At 45.4% G+C, this 22,820-nt stretch overlaps 1 protein-coding gene across 2 annotated transcripts in view; it reads left to right on the top strand.

The window, feature by feature from the left end:
- Positions 1–22,820, top strand: part of NKD1 (NKD inhibitor of WNT signaling pathway 1) — a 132,537-nt gene that overhangs the window by 95,409 nt on the left and 14,308 nt on the right. For both annotated transcript variants that reach the window (XM_063140973.1, XM_063140974.1), the window contains 2 exons: positions 6,358–6,464; positions 16,004–16,099. In XM_063140973.1, coding sequence (XP_062997043.1) covers positions 6,358–6,464; positions 16,004–16,099 — 203 coding nt within the window. The remainder of the gene's footprint in view (positions 1–6,357; positions 6,465–16,003; positions 16,100–22,820) is intronic.

Below are 22,820 nucleotides of genomic sequence, written 5' to 3'. Positions count from 1 at the left end.
CATACAGAAGCTGATTAAAATTTCTCCACTACTCCCGCTTTCAAAACCATTCCAAGTAATAAAACGTTACAGCACTTCTGGAAAATACTCAGGTTCAGGTTTTGATGTGTCTCCAGGAGACGGGATATCCATGTTTGCTGGACGGACACCAAGAAAGCCTCTTTATATGCCTTTTAACCTGACACCTGTGTAGTCTCATAAAGCGCTTGCTTGGGTTAATTGAAAAGGTGGTCTTCAGTGTATATCAGAAAAAGTTTTTTTTAAAGGATTTTATAGATGGGAATATTTATAGCTCCTTGCTAAATATGTCACTCAGCAGTCACTCCAGTATGGAGCAGCTCATGGTGGCTCAAGCGTCAACCCTCTTGTTTTAGTCACAGTGCACCATGGATTCTGTAGTCTTTTAAAATGCAGAAAGTGGTGGTTCCTGCACATGCTTGTTTTGTTTGAGGAAATGGCAGCAATTTAGGGCTTGTCTACACCATACCTTATCCTGGGGATTGCCCCAAGATCATCCCTGTGCGTCCACATGATGCACAGGGGATCCCAGGGGCAGGGAGAGATGATCCCTTTATTTCCCCGGGATAACCAGGACAGCTTTAATCCTGACTTTTCCTGTGGTCTCAGGATTGTCCCGAGACTGTGGGAAGTATGAGCGGCCATCCCATTTTTGTCCCGGCTCCTCGTGAGTAAACGTGAGGACCCGGGCGCTCTTCAGGTGCTCCGTGCCCATCAGGGGTGGGGGTGGGTGGGAGCGGTGTTTTTTTTTTTTTAAAAAAATACCTTTTTGGTGGAGTGCTCGTGCGCTCATCTTCAGTACCCCCCCAAAAATCCACAAAATGGTGGGCGCAACAGCCTCCTTCCTCCGTGGACATTGCACGCTGCGTGTGGACTGAGGGGGAGGATCTCGCGATCAGCATATTGTGAGATCCTCTCCCCTCCCTCCCAGATTGCCCCTTGTGCAAGGGGGTTAAAATACTGTGGGAATGCAGGTGGCTTGGTGCCAAAAAGGTTACAATATCACAAGAATACACCATGTTTGTTCTTGAATGGGTGCCTCATCGGCGTATTCGAAGAAAGCTTGGTGGTTTTTCGAATGGCCGCCAGACTTTTCAGATTGGGAATTTGGAAATGACAAAGCCGCAGTCTTTAATCCAAGTTCCATCTCACCCCGCCCAAAGCCTTTGTGGGGGGAATTCAGTCCATCCCTTTTCCATTGGCTGATGTTGCGCATAAAATTCTTAAAGAACTATTGTTGCCTGCTGCTTTTATTGGTGAGACTCAATTATAGGTTGAATGCAGAAAGCAGATAGACAGTAATGGATTCAGCACCCGTACACATATGTTTTTTTGTTCTTGCTTGTTCTTTCTTACAAATAGATGTTATTAATTAACTGTCCTCGGCAAAAGACATCTGTAAGTATACTTGTGCCAATTAGCTCTCTTTAATGCAGGAATATTATTTCACAATGTTTGAAATGTAATATATCCCTCCCAACTCCCATTCTTTGTTGTATTTCCAGTTTCAAATAGGAAAGGAACATTGTAGTGTGTTCAAGGCACATTCTTTCCAATTAATAGCAATGAGACGAAGAAAAGGGACACTGTGGAGAAACAAATGTAATGTGTGTGCGCGTGTGTGTGCATTTTTCATAGATGCAATCATCATTTGACTGAAAATGAGAACAAAAGGCCCTATTTCGAGGCTGGGGAACTGGGAAGGAGAATCTCAACCCAGTCAGGGGTTTCCTGGTGCAGAAAAGGTCCTCAGCCTTTTTAGACCTGTGGGCACCTTTAGGAATTTGGGAACCTGCTGTGGGCACCACCACAAAATGGCTGTCAAGATGACCCATGCAAGCCTGCCAATTTGCATCCCAAATTCATGGTGGGAATATTGCAACCTTGTCTGCAAGTTACTGGAAGGGGGGAATTTGCAGTTCGTCCATGGGAATTTTGACCACAGCTAGCCTCGGGATCTCTATGGCCTACAGTGTGGTTTCCTGTGATTTCTTCCTTTTGCTCCTCCTCCCCTTTCTTCTCTCCCCTTCCTCTCTCTTTCTGACTTCCACCATTGCTGGGAGCACTTGCATGTGCTCTCGCTCCTGCTGCTGTAAGAGAACACAAAACGAACTTGACAAACTCTCTTGCAACTCTGTGCTATACCTACATTTTATATGCAAGGACGTTTTTGAGTAAAGCTGTTTTTTTTCTTCCACTGAAGAAGGGTGTGGTCTCTCTTACTCTTGTGCTAAGATAGCCTGTGTGCATGTGGTGCTGGTAAATGCTCATTCCGTTTGCCTTTTGTTTTTTACTCTGCTAACTGCCTTTCTTAACAGGAGGCATCATTACTAAAGAAGCTCATCAATTCTTAGTTTCAATATTCACCTTCAAGCTTACCATCGTGTAATTCAGGGGTGTTGAATTTCTTGTAGCCCCAGGGCTGAATTCAATTTTGGGGAAGCTCTCCGGAGTTGCATTCCAGTGGCACAAAAGCCGGGGGACCACTAAATGATCGGTGGTCAAGGGAAAGGGATTGGGGCCAGGGAAAGGGAATTTGGCCATGGGGAACCCTGGAAGGATGGATTAGTTCCCTGGGCAGGAGAGATTCCCCACATGTGTTGACCAGGCCTTTCATTGAAATAAACACAGATAAGTGTTAAATTGTTCAACAACTGTGACCGGTTTTCCTTTGTCAGAATATTTACACAGTAAATTGAAAGACATCCTTTCCTTGCTTTCTTGGGTCAGAGTTTGTTATTTGTTTATGATTGTTTGTGTATGCCTCTTTGGGCAATTTTATTGGAAAAGCAGCTCATTAAAGTTATGAAATAACCTGGCTCCTTTTCCCTTGGCTGGCCTAGTTTATCTACCGGGTTCAGGGACTGGTAGTTCTCCAGATGGTCTTGGACTCCAGTGTCGCTCATCTCTGACCATTGGCCATGCTGGCTAGGAGTTCTGTGAGTTGGGCCACAGAGTCCCTATCCCTGTTATATATAGACATTGACATGTGTCCAGTCTTTTAATCTTTGTAAACCGGCCAGAAAGCTTCGGCTACAGGGCAGTATATAAATGCAATAAAATAAATAAATAAATAAATAAATAAATAAATAAATAAATGTGTTGCTTGTCAGGGAAGGGGGCTTCCTGATAGAATTTGCAGTGAACAATATGTTGAAATACAAAGGAGAGATTCTAAAGGAAATAGTCCCCTAGCAACAGGATCTCAGGTAAAATGAACAGAAAATCTTTGCCGCATACAATATTAAAAAGTATGTCCCAGGCATTTATATGACAGGTTCCCCCTTCTCCATTCTTCCGCCCTGTATTCTTTACTCACACATCTGAAGGGGTCTAATTTGTCACAGCACCATTTTACCTGTTGGATAACTTTGCTTTAATGTTTAATTTATCTCTCTGAATATGCAGGAAGATTAAACTGCAGTGTTTAAAAGCGAGATCGTTTATTCTCTTGTTCTCTGGCTGCCCATTCTTTGCCTGGATGTCAAATCTTCATCCAGGATTGGCAGGAGAGCAAAAATATTGAAACCAGGCTGTTCTGGAAGAGAAGTAGAATGTCATCCAGTGAAAAGGAAAAACTGGGATGGGATAGGACATTGAAGTTGGCTTGGACCACTCCTCAAAGGTGTAGGCACTGGCCATGGTCGGAAGTCCATGGCCAGTGCCTTGGTTTAGTAAGCCAAGATATGAATGTGTCTTGTGCATGTGAATGCAGCCCCTTCCCTCCTCCCTTGTTATTGTATTTGAATGCAAGGCCAATGCCTCCAATTAGCCATAATTTCCCATGTCGTCTGACCTGGGAAACTATGGTTACCACCTTTGGAAGCAGCCCAGGTCTTGTAACAGGAGTTGAAGTTGATTTCAGGCTAGGGATTGGCACCCATGTGATATTTGAGCTCATTGAGGTCCTCCATATTCCTCCTTGAAGGTCAGTTCACCTCATTCACATTGCTTGGGGAAAATGTGCATTATCGATTGGGAGAAATGAACATTTTTTTAAATAGGCAAAAGTGTACATTTAAAAAAAATTTCACACCCCAAATGTGCGCTTTCTCTCCATAGGCTAAACTGTGAACATGAGGGTTTGGGGGACAGGGGATGGATCCTTGCACATGTGTGCACTTACACAACTTTGAATGCGCATGAAATTTTGGGAAATGGCGGAACATTTTCAAGAATTGCCCTCCTGCTCACATTCGGGATTGCAAACGGGACATGTTCACGTGATTTATGAAAAGGAATGAAATTCTCATACAACCCAATTCAAGGACATGTCTTGTTCTGGAGATGGTAACCATAGATTCCCAATTCAGACAAAATAGGAAGCTACAGCTAGTTGATTACTTGCACAATGGGAGAAGAGAAGGACACCTATATGCGCGGGCAAAAAGCTCATTCGCATCTCAACTTACTAAGCTGAGATACGATCATCTGAACTGAACTAGAATGCTCTCAGTCTCTATGATTAGGAGACTATGGCTGCTATCGTAAACACACTATAGAGTATCCTCTGAACACAGCGGGATGGCACTGTAAGAGTAGCCCATGCACCTTTGGCCTCCTTGCCCTCTCTCCTTATCTCTTGTGATTGAATCCCCCCCTTCCCCGTGAGAAAAAATCAGGTCAGATATTTTACACATTATTAGTATTATATCAGGATACTCATTGCTAGGTGCACCAGGATACCCAACATTTTAGAAGTGGGGAAACAACTGCACAAGATCTAGAAAATGACAAAATAACCAGTGATTGGGAGAAAGGGTGTAGGGTCAAGGAAAGTTGGTCCTCAGGCCTGATCTTTTTCATTCCATTTAGGACATAGAGCATAAAATAAGAACATAAGAACATGTCCTCGTGAGTATCATGACTTCAGTTCAGAACATCAGAGGAGCCCTGCTGGATCAGACCAAGGGTCCATCTAGTCCAGCACTCTGTTTACACAGTGGCCAACCAGCTGTCACCCAGGGACCGACAAAGCAGGACAAGGTGCAACAGCATCTCCCTCCGATGTCCCCCAACAACTAGTATATACAGGCTTACTGTCTCTGATAGTGGAGGCTGCAGTTAGCCATCTGGTCTAGTAGCCATTAATAGCCTTCTCCTACAGGAATTTATCCAACCCCTTTTAAAGCCATTCAAATTGGTGGCCATCACCACATCTTGTGGTAGTGAATTCCAATTCAGCTTTTGTTGGTGGCAGCTAAGATTTAGCTGGACTTTGGAAAGATGTAAACATTGCAACACTTGTAAATTGGTTATGTAAGTTGTGGGACATTGCAGTTATGGAAAAGATTATCACCAGTATCAAATCCAGGACTGACATTGTACATTTCATAATAATTGGCATGCTTTTATTTATTTTGGAGAGATTTTTATTTATGCCTTGGGAAATACTGTTGTTCAAGTGGCTAAACAGTTTGCTGTGTTGCAATATGCTGTTATTTTATACTGAATTAAAACTTCTTTTTTAAAAAATCCAAATTCCATCCCCCCTTTCATTTTCAGAGCTAACCATGGCATAACACTGCATAGGTGCCAAATTTAATGCCAACCATGGTTAGCTTTAAACCAATGTGCAACCATGGTTAGAAGTAGATTTGTAAACTGTTGTTTGAGCTATCCTTTGTTAGTGCTAACAGCAATGCAGCACTATGGTTAGCTCTGAATATGGAAGGGGAAGGAATGTGTGAGCTCATAGAGCCATCCTGATCTAATGGTTAAATTATTGGAAATGTTACACATCCATGAGTTAACAGCTTAGGTGTCTTAGATCAGTGGTCTTCAACTGGTGGCTCATGACCCCAAAGTGGATTGTGAGATCAGTCCAGATGGGTCATGGCAAAGCTCTTGCTGCCATTTTGGGCGATTGTGAAAGTGGGTCCCATGTTGCAGGTTGGGAGTTCGAGATGGGTCTCAGGTCTGGACCAGTTGAAGACCACTGTCTTAGATGGAGCACTCCAATTTTGGAGGTTCTCCTCCTTCATTAATCCACTGTACATTTTATTTCTTTTGTGTGTGTCTGTGTATTTTCTTTTGCTCATCCATTATCATCTAGAGGGCATGATGTTATAGCAGTCATGGTATCTTCTTATCATTTAAACTGAATTTTTTGGACGTTAAACCAGTGATGGTAGGTCAGGTCCATCAGCAGAAGCTCATGCGGACTTATTAATCCATATATTTTTGTACAAAATGAGATGAGAATCAAGTTTCAAGTTGAAATAACTGAACAATGCAGGATTTTTATAACGAGGTGTCCAATGTGTCAGGTGACGGAAGGCAACTTGTTCTAGAATTTTCTTCTGATATTTCTCCCCCCACCCCATTTCTCGCTCCCAGTGGCTTTGCCTCCAGAGAAGACAGATGGAGTTTGCAGCGGTGATGAAAAGAAAATGGAAAAAGAGACTGACACACGTGCAAATGCCAAGAAGCAGCTAAAATTTGAGGTAAGGACACTATTTATTCCTAGGGTAATACATCGCTGCAATGCCCAAAGATAGGTAGTTTTTATTTAACAGGTTTAGGGGATTGCGCCTAGAGAAAAGCATACGCAAAAGGAGAAATAACTGAACATGATTTTAATTTTTGTGAACCGCCCAGAGAGCTTCGGCTATTGGGCGGTATAGAAATGTAATAAATAAATAAATAAATAATAAATAAGAAGAATTACAAGTGTAAATTTGAGGGCCTCAAAATAATACTAACCTACCAGGAACTATGCTTACCTGCATGATTGTGTGTTTCTGAGAGACTCCCTATGGGCTTATATGACATGAAGTTTCCTCCAGCACCACTCAGCACCTCTTAACCAGCTGTAGCCAAACTCAAACATGTGTACTAGCAGCCATCTTGAGGGCCGTGTATGTGTGTGAGATCTGTGTTTTGTCTGATTTGTCTGTGGTGTGTGTTTTGCATGGTTTTTTTTGGTTCTCTCTCTCTCTCTCTCTCTCTCTCTGTGTGTGTGTATGTGTGTGTGCACAAGCGTGTGTGTGTGCACAAGCACACACATGAAAGAGAGAGAGAGAAGGGTATTTTATTGTTCTTTGTTACTTTCTGTGAAATAGGTCTTTTGTTGTGCTTTGTGTGAGGGAGGGGACTGTATGGCGATCAGACTCTTCCTGTGCCTTGTACTCAGTGTTTTGACCAAGTCTCTTGCCTCTGAGTCTCATCAGCTTGCCTTCTGTGAAATGAATGTTGGAGCAGAAATCGTTGGGTTCGAAGAAGCGGTTTTGTGTTTTGCATCTCAGATCCCCACCTCTGCACAACCATCAGGGCTAGTAGCCATGGATAGCCTTCGCCTCCAGGAATTTATCCAACCCCCTTTTAAAACCATCCAAATTGGTGGCCATCACTACACCTTGTGGTAGTGAGTTCCATAATTTAACTATGAGGAATGTTAACATCCACCCCAGGCATCAAAAGCATACATATCATGAACCATTTGTCTGGAACCCTTAGTCTTTCCTCCTTTTTTATGTGTAGGTTTTGTTGTTTTTCTGCCATATGTTTTCATCTCCACATGTGTGCTTTTGTTTTGTTTTGCTTCTCTCTGTAGTTTGCTATCCCCCTCTTTTTTATAAAAGAAAAAAGTCGTAAACTTCCTAGTGGAAAAGATGCTTGCAGAAAGTCTTTCATCTCCGTGTCTCCGGAGCGACCTAACCTTGACCTAGCCGCACTGGAAATACATCTGATTAGATGGCAGTCAGGAAGAAAAGATCTTGTCAGGAATGAGTCTGATGGCCTATTTCCTTGTAGCCTCACAAACATCATAAAACAGCCAGACATTGTGCATCGTTGGCACACTTTGCTTTTGAAGGAAAAGCCAGGCAGGCCGGTGCTCTTGAATCAGCATGGGCATTATCTCTGGCTAGATGGTAAACGGTCCATCAGCAATTTGCCAAGAAATGCATTCTTATCATCAGCTTTAGATGCTCTAGATATTCTCCAGTTTCAATTTTTAGGTTGAAACTAGCAGAGTTCAGTGGCGTACCTATTTTTTCCAGAGAAATGCTTAGATTAGGGATGTCACAGGCACCTGACTGAGTCTGAGAGTCTGATAGACTCCCCCGTGTCTGCCCCCCCCTGACCCAGTCAGGCACCCATGGCATGTTTGAGGACCCGTGCTCTGATTGTGCGTGAGGACCGATGTGCGCTCGGCAACCATCCGGCCTCATCCGGAGCCTCCATTTTGTGCCACAGTCGAGGTTGCGGAAATTACTCATTTTCCTCTGTTGCGTAAATGAGGCCTTTACGGCCGCCATTTACGCGATGAAGGGAATGTGCAATTCATTAGGGATGTTACTTGGTAGAGAAGGTGGGTCAAGAAACAGTCCCAAGGGTCAGTAGCAAAGAATATCCAAAACAAGGCTAGGCACTGATGCAAGGCAGCCAATACTGGAAATGGCAGAGGTGTTCTGTTTCCAGCAGCTCTCAAGTTTCCAGTGAGAGCTGATATAGCTAAAGCTACTAGAACCCCTCCAGTACTCAACTGCTTCTCATCAGAGGCTTGTTGGGTGTCCTCCTCATGTGGAGGGCCCTACTCATGAGCATTCCTTCTCAGTAAGTAGACACTCCTTCACCTGGCAACCATCCTCTCATGCACTTTAAGGCGCCAGCATTCTTGGGGGCTAGGTGGTGGCCTAGCGTCTTCCTCTGCCTCCGAAGCTGAACTCTTGGCTTCTTTAGGAAGCAGACCCAAAGGCCTCACCTTTGAGGGCCCTGGGTCATCTTGGCTAGTGCCAGGGTCTTCTGCGGGGCCAACTGGCTCTGATGGTTCTTTCTCCTTCTCTGAAGAAGACTCCAGTGGTGGCATGATATCTAGGGCCATGACAGTGTGTTAGCCTCTGTACCACTGAAGCAATGTCAATCAATCAATCTTTATTTACAGTCAGCGGACCATTATTATAGCATATAGGTACACAGACATTAATAAAAATACATGATGGTAAAAAGAAAGGATACAAAACCTTTAAAAATGCTAATAAGTAGGTTTAAAATAATGGTCAGACATCCATGAGTGGACTAATGAGAATAGCCAGATTCAGAAATTTGGCCACTTGTTCAGTAATAGGCTTATTGGTACCCTAAAGTAAAATAATCATAAGAGACTCGGGAGAGCGACTGGGGAAATGCTGTATAATAGGACATATTAGGTCTTTCCTGGCCACTTGATAGTGCGTGCAAGATGGACTCCACCTCGACGTCATTACAGCGTCTAATATTCTTTGGGATTTTCTTGAATTTGCCCTCTAATAGCTTGGAGGGGAGAACATTGAACCTTGCTAAGGAGAATGCCTTCCTATATTTAGGGATAGTTAGCCATCCCAAGATGGCATTCCATCTTTGCAGGGATGGCCTAGTCAGAAGGTACCAAATGGAGACCCAGACCAGCAGTTTTGCTACCCAAACCGGTGGAATTTTGTGTCAGTAAAGACCTGAGTTTTGTGTGGGGTTTCTTCTTCCAGTTAGCCATGGGCGCCCACCAAAGGTGTGCATTTGGTACAGGGCTCCACATTTAACAAAGGCACGTAGGCATGTTACTGACTTAACGCAGGGTGGCATGTCTTCAGCCCTCCAAAAAACTCTTGCATTTTTTGCAGCGCAGGACGGGGAAGACTCTTCCTATGTGGCAAAGAATCAGGTGTTACTGAGATATTCACACACACACACACACACACACACACACACACACACTTGTATTTCAAATCAAAGCTTCCGAACCGTGTAAGCTAGGGGCTAAGAGAATGGTAAACGCTTTCGTTTTATGACCGGGTACAAAAGAATCTGAAATACGACTGTCGAGACGGGAGAGGTCTAAATCGGAGGTGGTGGATGTGCCTTGGCTTTTAAAGGTGCTGGGAATGTTTGTGTAATACGAAACTCCGTTTCTACTGTCGGGAGTGCAGGGGTACTTTGGCAGCTTTCAGCCGGGGCTTGTTAGAGCTAAGAGAAGGCTGCCTTTGAACTCAGCGGGGGACAGGGGGCTTTACCGTTAACTGCTGTAGGGAATTGGTTTCAAGTCAGCAGATCAAGCAGGTATTTCTGAGTTCCCATCATGCCAAAGCTATTTGGAGCTGTTTATTTTACTTGCGTGCAACGACTTTTCCTTTAATTGCCTCCATGGCTTGTGTTGTGACTCTTGCTGACTCCAATCACGTGAGCCTCGGGAGAAGGAAGGGTGGGAGTGGGAGAAAGAGGCAAAGTCACGCACACACTTTCCCTGCTTTTCTTCCAGGGATCTGGGTGCAGCAGAGGAATTAAGATGGTGAACTGGGAAGGCCCTAGTTCAAATTGCAACTTGGCTGTGTAATTGCCGGGTGACCTTAGGGTAAGCCCAGGATCGCTCTTCCTTGGCTTCCTGTGATGTGGACTATTGGCCATATGGACCATACTGATACTGGTCCACCTTATAAGGCTGTAATAAGGATTTCTGGAATTACCACTGAGGAGCCATTCAAAGTTTTGAACTGCACTATTTTCTCTGCTCCCACATGAACCTGCTTGGCTGTCATTATTATTTATTTATTGTAATTCATTTCATTTCATTTCATTTCATTTCTATACCACCCAATAGCCAAAGCTCTCTGGGCAGTTTATAGCAAGCATATGACAATAAAACACAGCATAAAAATGCAGCATTGTATACAGTACAGAAATTTAAACATACAAAATTTAAAACCATTTAGACAGTTTCAGTAAAATACTAGGCCTTTTTAGACGACTGATATAAATGCCCCATCACATGCCAACAAATGCCTGGCAGTAGAGGGTGGCACTGAAAAAATGACCGTGTTGGTACCTGGCAGGCCTCAGTGTTGAACATAGTCGGGGGCCACCACTGAGAAGGCTGTCCACCTTATCACCACCCTCCAAGACTCCATCAGAGGAGGCACTCAGGGGAAGGCCTCAGATCTTGATCAGCTTTGGCTGCTCTGTTGCTCCATCATCCAAACTAAGTAGAGTGTTGACTTTTTGCCAAAAGAAGAGGAAATGCATCACCAAAAAAGAAGACAAAAGAGGACAGAGATCTGCATAAAAATTGCCTATGCTAATTTATGGGTCTAGATGCAAATTTGGAAATCAGTGCTATAACCTAAAGAGAAATACAAGGCATCCCACCCTAGTGGGGAAGAATGTGACCAGGTGCCCTGTGTGCCTGCTAAAGCTGCTGCCCAGGTGCTAAGTGTTGATGGGCGGAACATCAAGGCCTCTGCTCTCCTTTGTTATCTTTCTTTTGATGTTTTTAACCCAGAGGACACTTCTGAGTACAGCACTGTCCTCTGCCAGATCTCCGAAAACAGAGGACTGTCCTCTGTAAAGTAGGACATCTGGCCACCTTAGAAATCAGGCAGGTGGTGACAAATGTCTACTCGGAATGTAGGCAGCTGTCCTATACTGAGTCAGACCACTGGTCCATATAGCTCATCATTGTCTGCACCAGGAGTGGTTAACCTCCGGCCCGTGGGCCAAATCTGACCCCCCCAGAGCTCCACTGATGGTCACAACCCCCCAACCACCAAACTTACTAGCAGTTAGAATTTTAATCTAAAATATGTTGGTCTTTTGCATGTTTTTGGTACGTTGACCTTGCCCCCTTTTGCCTTGCCCACCACTGTAATGCAGCCCCCAGGAGCGTCTCCCAAATTAAAGTCTGCCCTTGGGCTGGAAGAGGTTTGACAGCCTGGGCGGCAGCTCCCCATTTCACATGGGGGTGTGTGTCTTCGAGAAGCCGAGGATTGAACCTTGAACCTTCTGCATGCAAAGCGGTTCCCCTAATCACCTTCCCCGAATTCAAAATTAGCATGGATGAGATCCGTATCTTTATGGTAGACTGAAGATGCAGGTTCGCCGTGCAAATCAGAACTTCAGCACACAAGGGAGCACGTCTTTCGGTCTCGCGCACGCTGACTTGGCACACCCCTCTCCCCCGCCTGGGGGCTGAGGAGCATTGTTGCTATTCATAGAGGAGATGGTGAGCTCCAAGCTCACAGACTGGAGATCTCGTTCAGTTCACTGAGGTGAAGAAAGCCAGTCCCTCTTTTTCTTAATGGTTGCAATGGCAGGAGGAATATTTGAGGAGCGACACTCTGGACTGGACTGTTGGGATGGGCTTGATCAGAGTCAAGCCTTCTCTTGAAATAACTGTTTGCATTTGTCGATTTCCTAAATCCAGCAGCAGTTCCTGATATGGAAAAATAGAACCGATTGGTGCCGTACCGATCATTCTTTTCCCATTAATCGTTTGTACGAGCTGTATTCCATTAATGGCCTTGGTTTTAGAGCAGGAGGGGGCAACAGGCCAGAAGTAGCCTTGACTGCCCCTCCGCTAGGGACGCTACAAGCCCCCGACTGGGTCTGGGAGTCATGCGGAAACACCCCCCCCACACATGCATGTCCGGACCCCTGGACCTAGTCGGGCATTTCTAGGGTAGGGTGACCCTATGAAAAGGAGGACAGGGCTCCTGTATCTTTAACAGTTGTATTGAAAAGGGAATTTCAGCAGGTGTCATTTGTATATATGGAGAACCTGTTGAAATTTCCTCTTCATCACAACAGTTAAAGGTGCAGGTGCCCTGCCCTCTTTTAAATCTGGTCACAGTATAGCTGCAGTATAGCTCCTGCAGCTTTAACTGTTGTGATGAAGAGGAAATTTCACCAGGTGTGACATGCATACAAATGACACCTGCTGAAATTCCCTTTTCTATGCAACTGTTAAAGATACAGGAGCCCTGTCCTCCTTTTCATATGGTCACCCTAAGCATGGGTATAGATCCCCACCCAAGCACCCGCAAGGCCCTGACGAGCACTCAGCCGCCACCCATGCGCCGAAATCTCACACTTCCCTTCCTGCGCCAATGGCGGCCACCACTGATGCAACGGAAGAATTGTGCAATTTTCAGAGCCTCCATAAATTGCTCACTCGCTACCCCATGCCACTGTGGCCATAAAGGCCTATTGACGCAAGGGAAAGGAGCGAATGGAGCCTCTACTGCACTCCCTAATTTGACGGTCTGCAATTATTGTGATTTTGGTTTATTTATTTATTTATATTATTACATTTATATACCGCCCCACAGCCGAAGCTCTCTGGGCGGTTTAGCTGTTCCGGAATGATAAATGGGTCGCTTGCAAACCAGCTCAGTTTTACCCTTTTAGCATTACCGAGTGCAGCCTGTGTGTGTGTCAGCGTCCAGGGAGCAAAAATGTCCCTCTGGACGTCCTGCATTTGCTTATTCCTCTTCTAGAAGCTCTGGATCGCACTGTTAGAATGTATCGAAGTTGCTTTAATACTTTCACCGCAAATCATCTCTTGCACTATTGCATAAAGCAGCCCCAGTTGGCAAGATATTTTCTCTTTTATTCATTCCAAATTGGGTTCTCCTTCAACAGACGTAAGGCTTTAATGAATTATAAGGGAGAACTGGAATTAATACTACATTTCAAACCTGTGTTGTGAAAAGGGATTTTTTTTTCTTTGCCAGATACGGTTTTATGCCATGGGTCTATTTTGTATTAATGGTCACTTCTGTTTCAACTTTATCCTATCTCACGCTGCGAGACCCTCGCTTTTTCTCCTTGAATTAAGCGGAGGTGGTTTTCCCCCCCCTTGTGCCTGCTCCATGCCTTTCTCCCTCTCCCTCTCTAATTGGAGGATCCTGCATTATATTTCCAAGCATCTTAGTAAGTAGCTTTCACATAGTTTCTTCTTCTTGCTCAATGAAACCGAAAATGTTTCAAATTCTCAGAGAGCCTTGTGGCCCATGAGAATTAGGCAAGGAGCGCTATTGAATGCCTTTCCTCTCCTGTCCAAAAGAATAGGGGGATCAGGAATGACATCCAAACATTGTTACTTTTAGGGTTGCCAACTAAATGGGGCAGGCAACCAAACTGGCTTGCCGCCGCTGCTTCTTCTTCTTCTTCTTCTTCTTCTTCTTCTTCTTCTTCTTCTTCTTCTTCTTCTTCTTCTTCTTCTTCCTCCTCCTCCTCCTCCTCCTCCTCCTCCTCCTCCTCCTCGTCTTCTTCTTCTTCTTCTTCTTCTTCTTCTTCTTCTTCTTCTTCTTCTTCTTCTTCTTCTTCTTCTTCTTCTTCTTCTTCTTCTTCTTCCTTTTAGCCTGTGGGCCAATGAACCTACCCGCTCACTGCGCTCTACATCTAAGGTCCCCCTCCGAGTGCCTACTCCAAGGGAAGCTCGGAGGATGGCAACAAGGGAGAGGGCCTTTTCAGTGGTGGCCCCCCAATTTTGGAAGGATCTCCCCAACGAGGCTCTCCTGGTGCCAACATTGTTATCTTTTCAGTGCCAGGTTAAGACCTTTCTCTTCTCCCAGGCATTTAACAGCATTTAACAACATATGCTGAGTGTGTTTGTTTTTAACGGACCCCAGAATAGCTGTTTTTATAAGGATACTGTGTTTTTATGCTTTCTGTTTTTAAACTTTGTATATTTGTTTTAATGTTTACTGTTTTAAACTTTTGTAAACTGCCCAGAGAGCTTTGGCTATGGGGCGGTATATAAATGCAATAAATAAATAAATAAAATAAATTTCCAGGGTAGGAGAAAGGAGTTGGTTTAAAAAAGTTGAACCTTGTCTTTGGAAGCAATATTCCCACCATGCCTTGATGGTGAGCATCCAGTATGGAGGTGGTATTTAACACCAGTAAGATTACACCAGATAGATAAGAAATATTCAGTAAATTGTTGGAGAGGGTGTCAGGAAATAGGTATGTATTTTCATATGTGGTGGGAGAGAACTCTTTGGAAAAAAATAAATCTTCCCCCTAGTTGAAATCTCTCTTTCCAGTATCAAGTGCTCTTTGTGCCTGACAAAAATATAAATAAAAATGAGCTGGCAGCTCAAAACCCTCACTTTTCAGCTCCACCCCAGTTCCAGCTGTGCAGCCAGTTCACACATGCAAAGGGACCTGGGTTTTGAACACCTTTTTTTACCTGCTGTGGCACCTGCAACTGCTAGGTTCGTGTGGAAGGTTCTTTCAAAGCAAACCGTCTCTCTTGCTTCACCATCTCTGTAGAGACGAGGCTGTCCAAAATAAGTGGTGCTGAAGTGATGTGGCGGGTGGCAGTGGTGAGGAGTGCTCTAGTCTAACAACTGTTCCTGTGTGTAGCCCTACCACCAGCCGGTCTGACCCTGTTTTAGCCTCTGGCTCTGCCCAGGTACCAGAAGTTTTGCAGTCAAATGGTGGCAACCCTGCTTACCCTGAGAGTTGAAGTTGCCATCTTGGAGAAGCAGGGCCTTTTTGATGGTGGGTCCTTTCTCTGTGGAACTCCCTTCTTTAAGTCTGCCAAGCTGAACATTCCTTTGGGGTCTGAGGCGGTGATCTAACCTTTGCTTTTCAGAAAGTCTTTCCGCAGGGTGTGTGTGTGTGTGTGTTTTGGGGGAGGGATTTCTTTGTATTGTTTGGATTTTAACGCTGGTGCTGATTTCATGAGCATTGAATTGACTGTTGCGAAATTATTTTATTCATTAGGAGCCAGTGAAATGGGTGACTATTTGGAAATGCCAGATGCTGCTGCAGGGTAATCAAGGGGGGAGGAAATGACCTTCCTTGCCAGCTTCCAGGATGTGGCAGGAGAGGCAGGGGGAATCTCAATCCACATTGTACAAGCCACCCTCCCTGACATCAGCAGCTTATGTGTAGGGCTGTGTGTATGTGCGTGTGTGGTTAGCCACTCCGCAAACACGTAGTTGCGGAGTGCTGACCGAGGCAGCGCCTCCTTCCACCGCCGTCTTCTTGTTTGCGCTGGTATTACTTTTGTTCTTGGTATCGTTTCCGTGATCTTTACGGCGAGCCGCCTTGAGAAGCCAAAGGGAGGGGGTTGGAAATATAAAATTAAATAAATATCTTTTTCCCCTTAAGAAAAGCAACTGTTGTCTCAATTTTTAAATTTATTTGAAAAGGGGACCCTTCGCCTCCTCTGCAAATAGGACTTTTGCTTTAGGTAATCGGTTGCTCTTTGCATGTTCCTTAGGAATTGCAATGTGATGTGTCCGTTGAGGAAGACAACAGACAAGAATGGACCTTTACGCTTTATGACTTCGACAACAATGGCAGAGTCACGCGTGAGGTGAGCGAAGTTTTAGCCTCCCGAGCCACGTGTGGTGTCTGCTGACAAGGGGAGCGGTTTGTATTGTCTGCACTGTATTGCTCTTGGGACGGCGACGCCTCTTGACACTGATTGGCTAAGCTGCTGTGATGTTGCGGAATGTTTGAACTTGGCCTTCCCCAGCCGAAGGAAGTTTCCCAGTTTCTTCCATGCCTCCCCCCACCCCCCACCCCGCATTCTGTACTGTCTGGGAATGCTGGGAGCTGCAATCCCAACACATCTAGGGTGCACAAGGTTGGGGAAAGCTGGTTTAGCAGCTCAGGCAATTGGGGAAAGTTCGAATGGGGGCATGGAAGAAATGTTATACCATTTAAGGTCAGAAGGGGGCTATGTTCTGGGGCGTAAGAAGGGCTAGGGAGGCTGGTTAAGAGATCAGGTGCCAAAACATGTGAGACCTGATGGTATGAAAAGCAGGAACAATGGCCTAGTCAAGGAAATGGATCTGCCCACAGCTGCACAAGCCCAACTTACATCAAGACTGGATTGCTATAACACACTCGACGTAGAGCTACCCTTGAAGAGTGTCTGGAAATTTCAGTTGGTATTGAACACAGCAGTCAGATTTTTTTTTACAGATGACAGGCCTTGTCCATGATAGTTCCCAAAATACGGAGGTCCTTGCTATGGGAGATTTTCTTTTATGTATCTTTATTTATTTTATTATTGCATTTATATCCCGCCTTTTTTCCTCCAAGGAACCCAAGGCAGCGTACGTAACCCTCCTCCTCCTCCTCCTCCTCCTCCTCTCCATTTTATCCTCACAACAACAACCCTGTGAGGTGGGTTGGGCTGAGAGTGTGTGACTGGCCCAAAGTCACCCAGTGGGTTTCCATGGCTGAGTGGGGACTAGAACCCGGATCCTCCGACTCCCAGTCCAACACTTTAGCCACTACACCACACTAAGTGTCTTTGACACCACCTGAATAGTTCTTCATTCCAGCAAGCCAACGGCCCAACAGATGCTTGATCTGCCACTGTTCCTTTCCCCCCTACCCCTCTGTTATTGTCTTTGCTTTTTTGGACACGCTGTGGCTGCCCACTGCCACTGGTAAGCCTTCCAGTGGGGGCAATGATGTCAGGACTTTGTGGGGGTGGGGGGGACTCGCATCTCACGCCAGCCCTAGCCATGGGGAGCCAAGAGTTGCTAGCTGTAGTCCCAGAGAAGAGGATTCTACTTTCTTCTGCCACTGCAGATTGGAAGCAGGGAATGTGGGTGATTCAGTGGTTGTGTGTGTGTGCCATGGGGTGACACCCACTTCTTTGGCTGCAGGTATATCTATGAGATAAACCAGTCGGGGCTGGTGGCTCCAATACCAGTGGGGTCCACTCCGGGGTTCAGTCAGAACCAGACAGAACTCCAAAGGAGCTATCCATGGTGCATCTCGGATAGCTCTTTAGAGTTCTGACTGGTTCAGGCTGAAACCCGGAGCGGATTCACCACCTCACTGACATTGGAGCCACCAGCCTCCACTGAGATGAACAATTCTCTGATGAACTGAATGTGAAGTTCAAAATTCAATCGCAGATCCAAAGACTTTTCTGGCCCAGGACTGACTCGCTTTTCACGTGTGCGCGCACCACTAGACTGCCGTATTGTTTCTTATTACATTTCTATAGTCGAAACTCTCTGGGCGGTTTAGAAAAGATCAAAACATTAAAAAAGATATACAGAATTTAAAGCCGTTATAACATACGACAGTATACATCAAAACGACATACATCTAGAAACAACTGTTGAGCTGTCAGCCAAACTGTGATGGTTTGTATGATAGCTTGATGTTCGGATGCTGAGTGTGTGCATGGATTCCTTTGGAAATGGATGGGGATGATGGGAGTAGTAGTGGAATGCATCTGGAGGGGGCCACCTTGGGGAGGCCATGCTCGATAATCTGGGACAGGCCATTCACACATGCTAAGTCATTGCTTGACTTTGAAACGATGCATGTTTGCGAGCTGGCCTTTGATTTTACCGCTTTTGGAATCCGTGCACTTTTGGGTTGTTTTTTTTTAACTCGACATTGTTTCTTGTCAGGGATTAGCTGTTTTAAAAGAAAGACGCTTGTTTTTGAAAGGGATAAAAAAAAAAAACCCACCCACCCCTAAAACAAATGATTCTCTAAACAGAGTGTCAAAACAAACCTTTGCAAATGTATGTTCCTTTTGGCTCCTCTCCTGGTTTTATAGCTGAGCTAATGAAATAGCAAGGGTGTTCTTTGAAATTCTTTCCAGCAGGATTAACTATGTCAGTCAATCATATTTATGGGCAGGGAGCAAAGGTCTGGGCTGTCAAATTATAGGCTATCCACTATCAGATTTAATTACAAAGCAACAAAATATTGTTGGTGCCTTTTAATGCAACAGATGGGGATAATATTTTTATTTATTTGTTTATTTATTTATTTATTTATTTACCCATTTATACGAGCCCCGATAACAGCGTTTTCTAGGCGATAAAATATCAAAATATAGCGGTCAAACCATTAAGCAGCCTCAAACAGAAGTTAGAAGATGAGCAGCACAATCCCATACTCTGAAGTAAGTCTCAGTGGGTTCAGTGGGATTCCCTCCCATGTAACTGCGTATAGGATTGTGCCTAAACGATTTAAGAGGTGTTAAAAGGTCTTAAAAGGCCTGGAAAGGCACAGAAATAACCCAATCTAAGCTCCAAGCAATCCTTTCTGGGAAGAGTTTCCCACAGCCAGGGAGTACAGCCTACTCCAGAACAGACTGATACCAGTCACTTGGGCAGACAAAACTACCAACCTCTCTCTTTTCCTCTCTCTTTCTCTCTTTCTCTCTCACACACCCTTTTTTCTCTCCCTCTTTCTGTCTTCCTCTCTTTCTGATACCACTTTTCTCTTTCCCTCTCCTTCTGATGCCCCTTCTCTCTCTCCCTCTCTCCTTATCTCTTTTTGACACCCGCTTCTCTCTCCCTTTCTCTTTCTGACACTACTTTTCTCTTTCTGAGACCCTTCCCCCCTCTCATCCCGAAACTGCCTTTTTCTCACCCTCTATTTCTGACACTCTCTCTCGCCCTGCACCTGGCTGTCCTGAGTGCCTGTTGCACAGTTGTGCGGCAGATACCCAGGACCCCACAAAGGCTGACCTGCTTTGGGGTGTCGTACCTTGCTTTGGCTTCGGATCCGAAGCGAGATGGCCAAACCCCGAAGTGCTTCATCAAATCGGGGCCACTTCAGAGGTTCTGAACAGCCTCCAAGGCAAGTTTGGGGGGGCGGGGCGCTATGCACATCCATACATATTATTTCAGAGCGTTAGAAAAAAAGTCCTTAGAGCATCAAAATCATTGACTGGGAGAAAACACAAGTACAAGTTTTATGCAGGCACAAAATGTCGTCTTGAACTTGAGTGACCCAAAACTTCTAAAGAAGAGTGATTGCTTTTGTAATAATAAATTCTCTGTGAAACAGCTCAAATTCTGTCTGGGAAGGAGGCTCTTTGAAAATTGGCAATCTTCTTTTAAGAGTTTTATAAACCTAATTCGGCTTTGATTGTTTTCCTGAGGTGGCTCTTTTTGGCATCTGGGGTCTTCTCTCTCTCTCTTTTTCTTTTCTTTTTGCCTGCATTTTTGGTGCACTTCAAGTTCATATCTTTGACGTGCTTCTTTTGTACCATGTGCTTGGGGAGCATAATTAGTGCAATGGCAAATTATAAAATCAGCATCCAATCGCTGTACTTGAACCAGAATGTCCAGTGGGGGGTGGAGGAGCCATTTATGGGCCTTTTAGCATGAGGGAGAGATAACTTTCCAAGCCGTAATGTGGAGAGCTACAAAACCTGGTGATCATTTTTACCCAGCATTCTTTGCGCCATTAATAAATGATCTTGCTATATATCAGGGGAGGCCTTTAGAGAACTTGACAGCTGGCCTGTAATTAACTTCACATGGATGTTAATAATCAGGCTTCAGACTTGGAATAGAGTTAGTACAACCTTGTCCATGAGGCTTTAAGTTTCAGTTTCAGTATATAGCTCTTTTCCTGTATCCTGCCACTCCTTTCTACCTGATCTACCTTGGGCCAATTTCCAACATTTGCTGCTGTTGTGGTTGCTGTTAAAAATTCGTCCCTCTTTCCATTTTAATCCACTTCCCAGGTGGGTCTTGATTTTAATCCACTTCTCATGTGGGTCTTAATGGATCATTCAGAAAGAATCCATGCCAATGTTCCAAATGTCCAGAAAGATGCAACACTGATGGGGGAACTTTTTTTTAAAAAAAATGAAGCAGGGAACTTCTCAAGATGCGAGTTCAAATCTTCCTGCAATTGGGTGGAGGCCTGGCTGCAGGGGAAAGGATTTAAGTGGCAACTGTACCAATGAACATTCTTAACTCAGTATTTCTATGCCAGAGGTGGGCAAGTTGTGGCTTCCCTGCTGTTTTGGCCTACAACTCCCGTCATTCCTAGTCAACATAGGGACGATGGGAGTTGAAGCCCAAAATATCTGACCTCATATTCTGACTGAGTATTTCGTTCTAGGTTTTTGAGTTCATTTTCATGGTGTGCTTCGTTGGATCTTGCTTTACTACATCACAGATATTCTGCAACCTTTTCAAGATGTCCTGTGATAGATTTCTGCTCTCTGCTTTACAAGGGACCTATGTGCTCCTATTGGTGCCAGATGTATTTTCTTATAATGCAATCCTATCTATGTCTTTGTAGAAGTAAGACATGCTTCTTTAGCTTAATGCCTATGTAGTTCAATGGGACTTACTTCCAGGTCTGTGTGCAGGATTGCACTCTTGGGCAATCTGTCTGTGGCACTGTAGTACATCTTGAGAAATAAATTCATCCATCTATTTGAAACAGCAACAGTAGCATGACACCCTATTTTTAGGTCACCTGAAAATGTTTGAAGTAGTAAGCAAGCTTTTGAGCTTCACAAAGCTCTTCCTCAGACTCTTTGGGCCTTCCTAGACCTGCCGGCTTACGCCGGCAGGGAGGCGGGGCCGAGGCGCGCTAACGTTAGCGCGCCTCCCCCACGCTTCCAGGCGGCAGAGCCGCAGGGAGGATGCAAGCCCTGCGGCGTCCGCCATTTTTTGTTGTTGTTTAAAGGGGCCGCGGGTGGCCCGAAGACTCCGGGAAGGTAAGGGTGTTTTTTATTTTTTATTTTTTAACGGGGGGGGGGGGAAGGATGGGAGGGTGGGTGGCACGGGGGGAGGGCAGGTGCGATCACGCCGCCGCCGCCCGAGCAAGCAGCCGAGCGGCGCTTGCCCGGGCAATGCCTGGGATGGGGCGGCATTGCCCGGGCAAGCGCCGCTCAGCTGCTTGCTCGGGCGGCGAGCGGCGCGATCGCACCCGCCCTCCCCCCGTGCCACCCACCCTCCCATCCTTCGCCCTCCCCTCTCTTCCCCCCCCCGCCGATGGGCACAGCGCTCCTATGAGCACTGTGCCAGGTCCGCGGCTTTTCGCGGCTCCTCGCGAGTAAGCGAGGAGCCGCGAAAAGCCGCGGAAGTCTCCACACTTCCCCCAGCCCCGGCCTGAGGCCGGAGCTGGGGAAAAAGCGCGCCATAAGCGACTTAGCTTATGGCGCGCTAGACCAGGCCTCACTGCGGCCTGCCGCCGGATTCCCCTGTGCGTCATCTGGACGCACAGCAGGGAAACCGGGTTGGAAGGCGCGCTAAGGCCTGGTCTAGCAAGGCCCTTTGTTGAGCAAGCTTCCAAAGCTTCACAGAACACTGGCACGGAGAAAATACATTTATTAAACATGTTTACATGGAAGTAACTGAATTAAGTGGGACATATGTCCAGATAAGTATGCATATGATTATAGCCTTAGTTGTCTTGAATAGCATTTTCTTTTTCTTTTTTTGCTTAGCAAACTGCCACAAGATTTCTGAGCTATCCTGCTCTCAGAGTGAGAATTACTTGAGTGTAACGTAATTATTATATGTGTTGCAAGATTAGGAAAAATCCTTGTAAACATGGTGCAGTTGGGTCAGAGAGCGGATTTCTCCATAAAATATAATGAGGTGAAAAATGCACAGCCGTTAATAAGTTCTCACCTTGAAACCTAGGAACTGTAGCATTAGCGTTAGCAAGTCTAATTAGGGCCAAAGGATTACATACAGCATCTTTAGAGCAGGCCAGTTTTGATGGACGTACAGTACATGTTATGCATGGCAGGGGAGCAGATGACATTTATCCACCCATCCTGCCTGCTGGACCTCAATGCGCAGCTGTTTCATTTGCACAGGGGTGATTTGTAAAAAATCCGACATGCCTAAACCAGTAGTGTTGTAGAGCCAGAGCTCAAAAGGACCCAATGCAGCTCTTGACGGTATGCAGGGATGCTGATGTCATGTGCCACCCCCTTCCAGTTCCCTCTTCTCTCTGAAGTTAGCTGCAAGCTTCACAGTACCTGGGGGGCAATGTCCCCCCTCCCCCGGCAGCACTATATAATTGTGAGCTATCCCTGTTGTAATGCAAAGCATGTTGGGGTGTCTTGGTCTTCAATGGGCAATTAAGACCCATTGACTTTACAAAAGGCCTGCTCCTGGGGAAGATAAAACTGCTAAAACTGGTTTGTTGATATGGATCCAACAGCTGCTGGAATTTTTGGACTCCCCTTGGGGGCATGGCTATGGAGGTTGTCATGATGAGCAACTGCACTCCAAATAATCATACGCACACTTATCCGGAGGTATGTCCAATGACGTAGACCC

The sequence above is a fragment of the Elgaria multicarinata genome, chromosome 14, assembly GCF_023053635.1.
Source record: "Elgaria multicarinata webbii isolate HBS135686 ecotype San Diego chromosome 14, rElgMul1.1.pri, whole genome shotgun sequence".
NCBI classification, from domain to species: Eukaryota; Metazoa; Chordata; class Lepidosauria; order Squamata; family Anguidae; genus Elgaria; species Elgaria multicarinata.
This window is presented reverse-complemented; position numbering and strand designations above follow the sequence as displayed.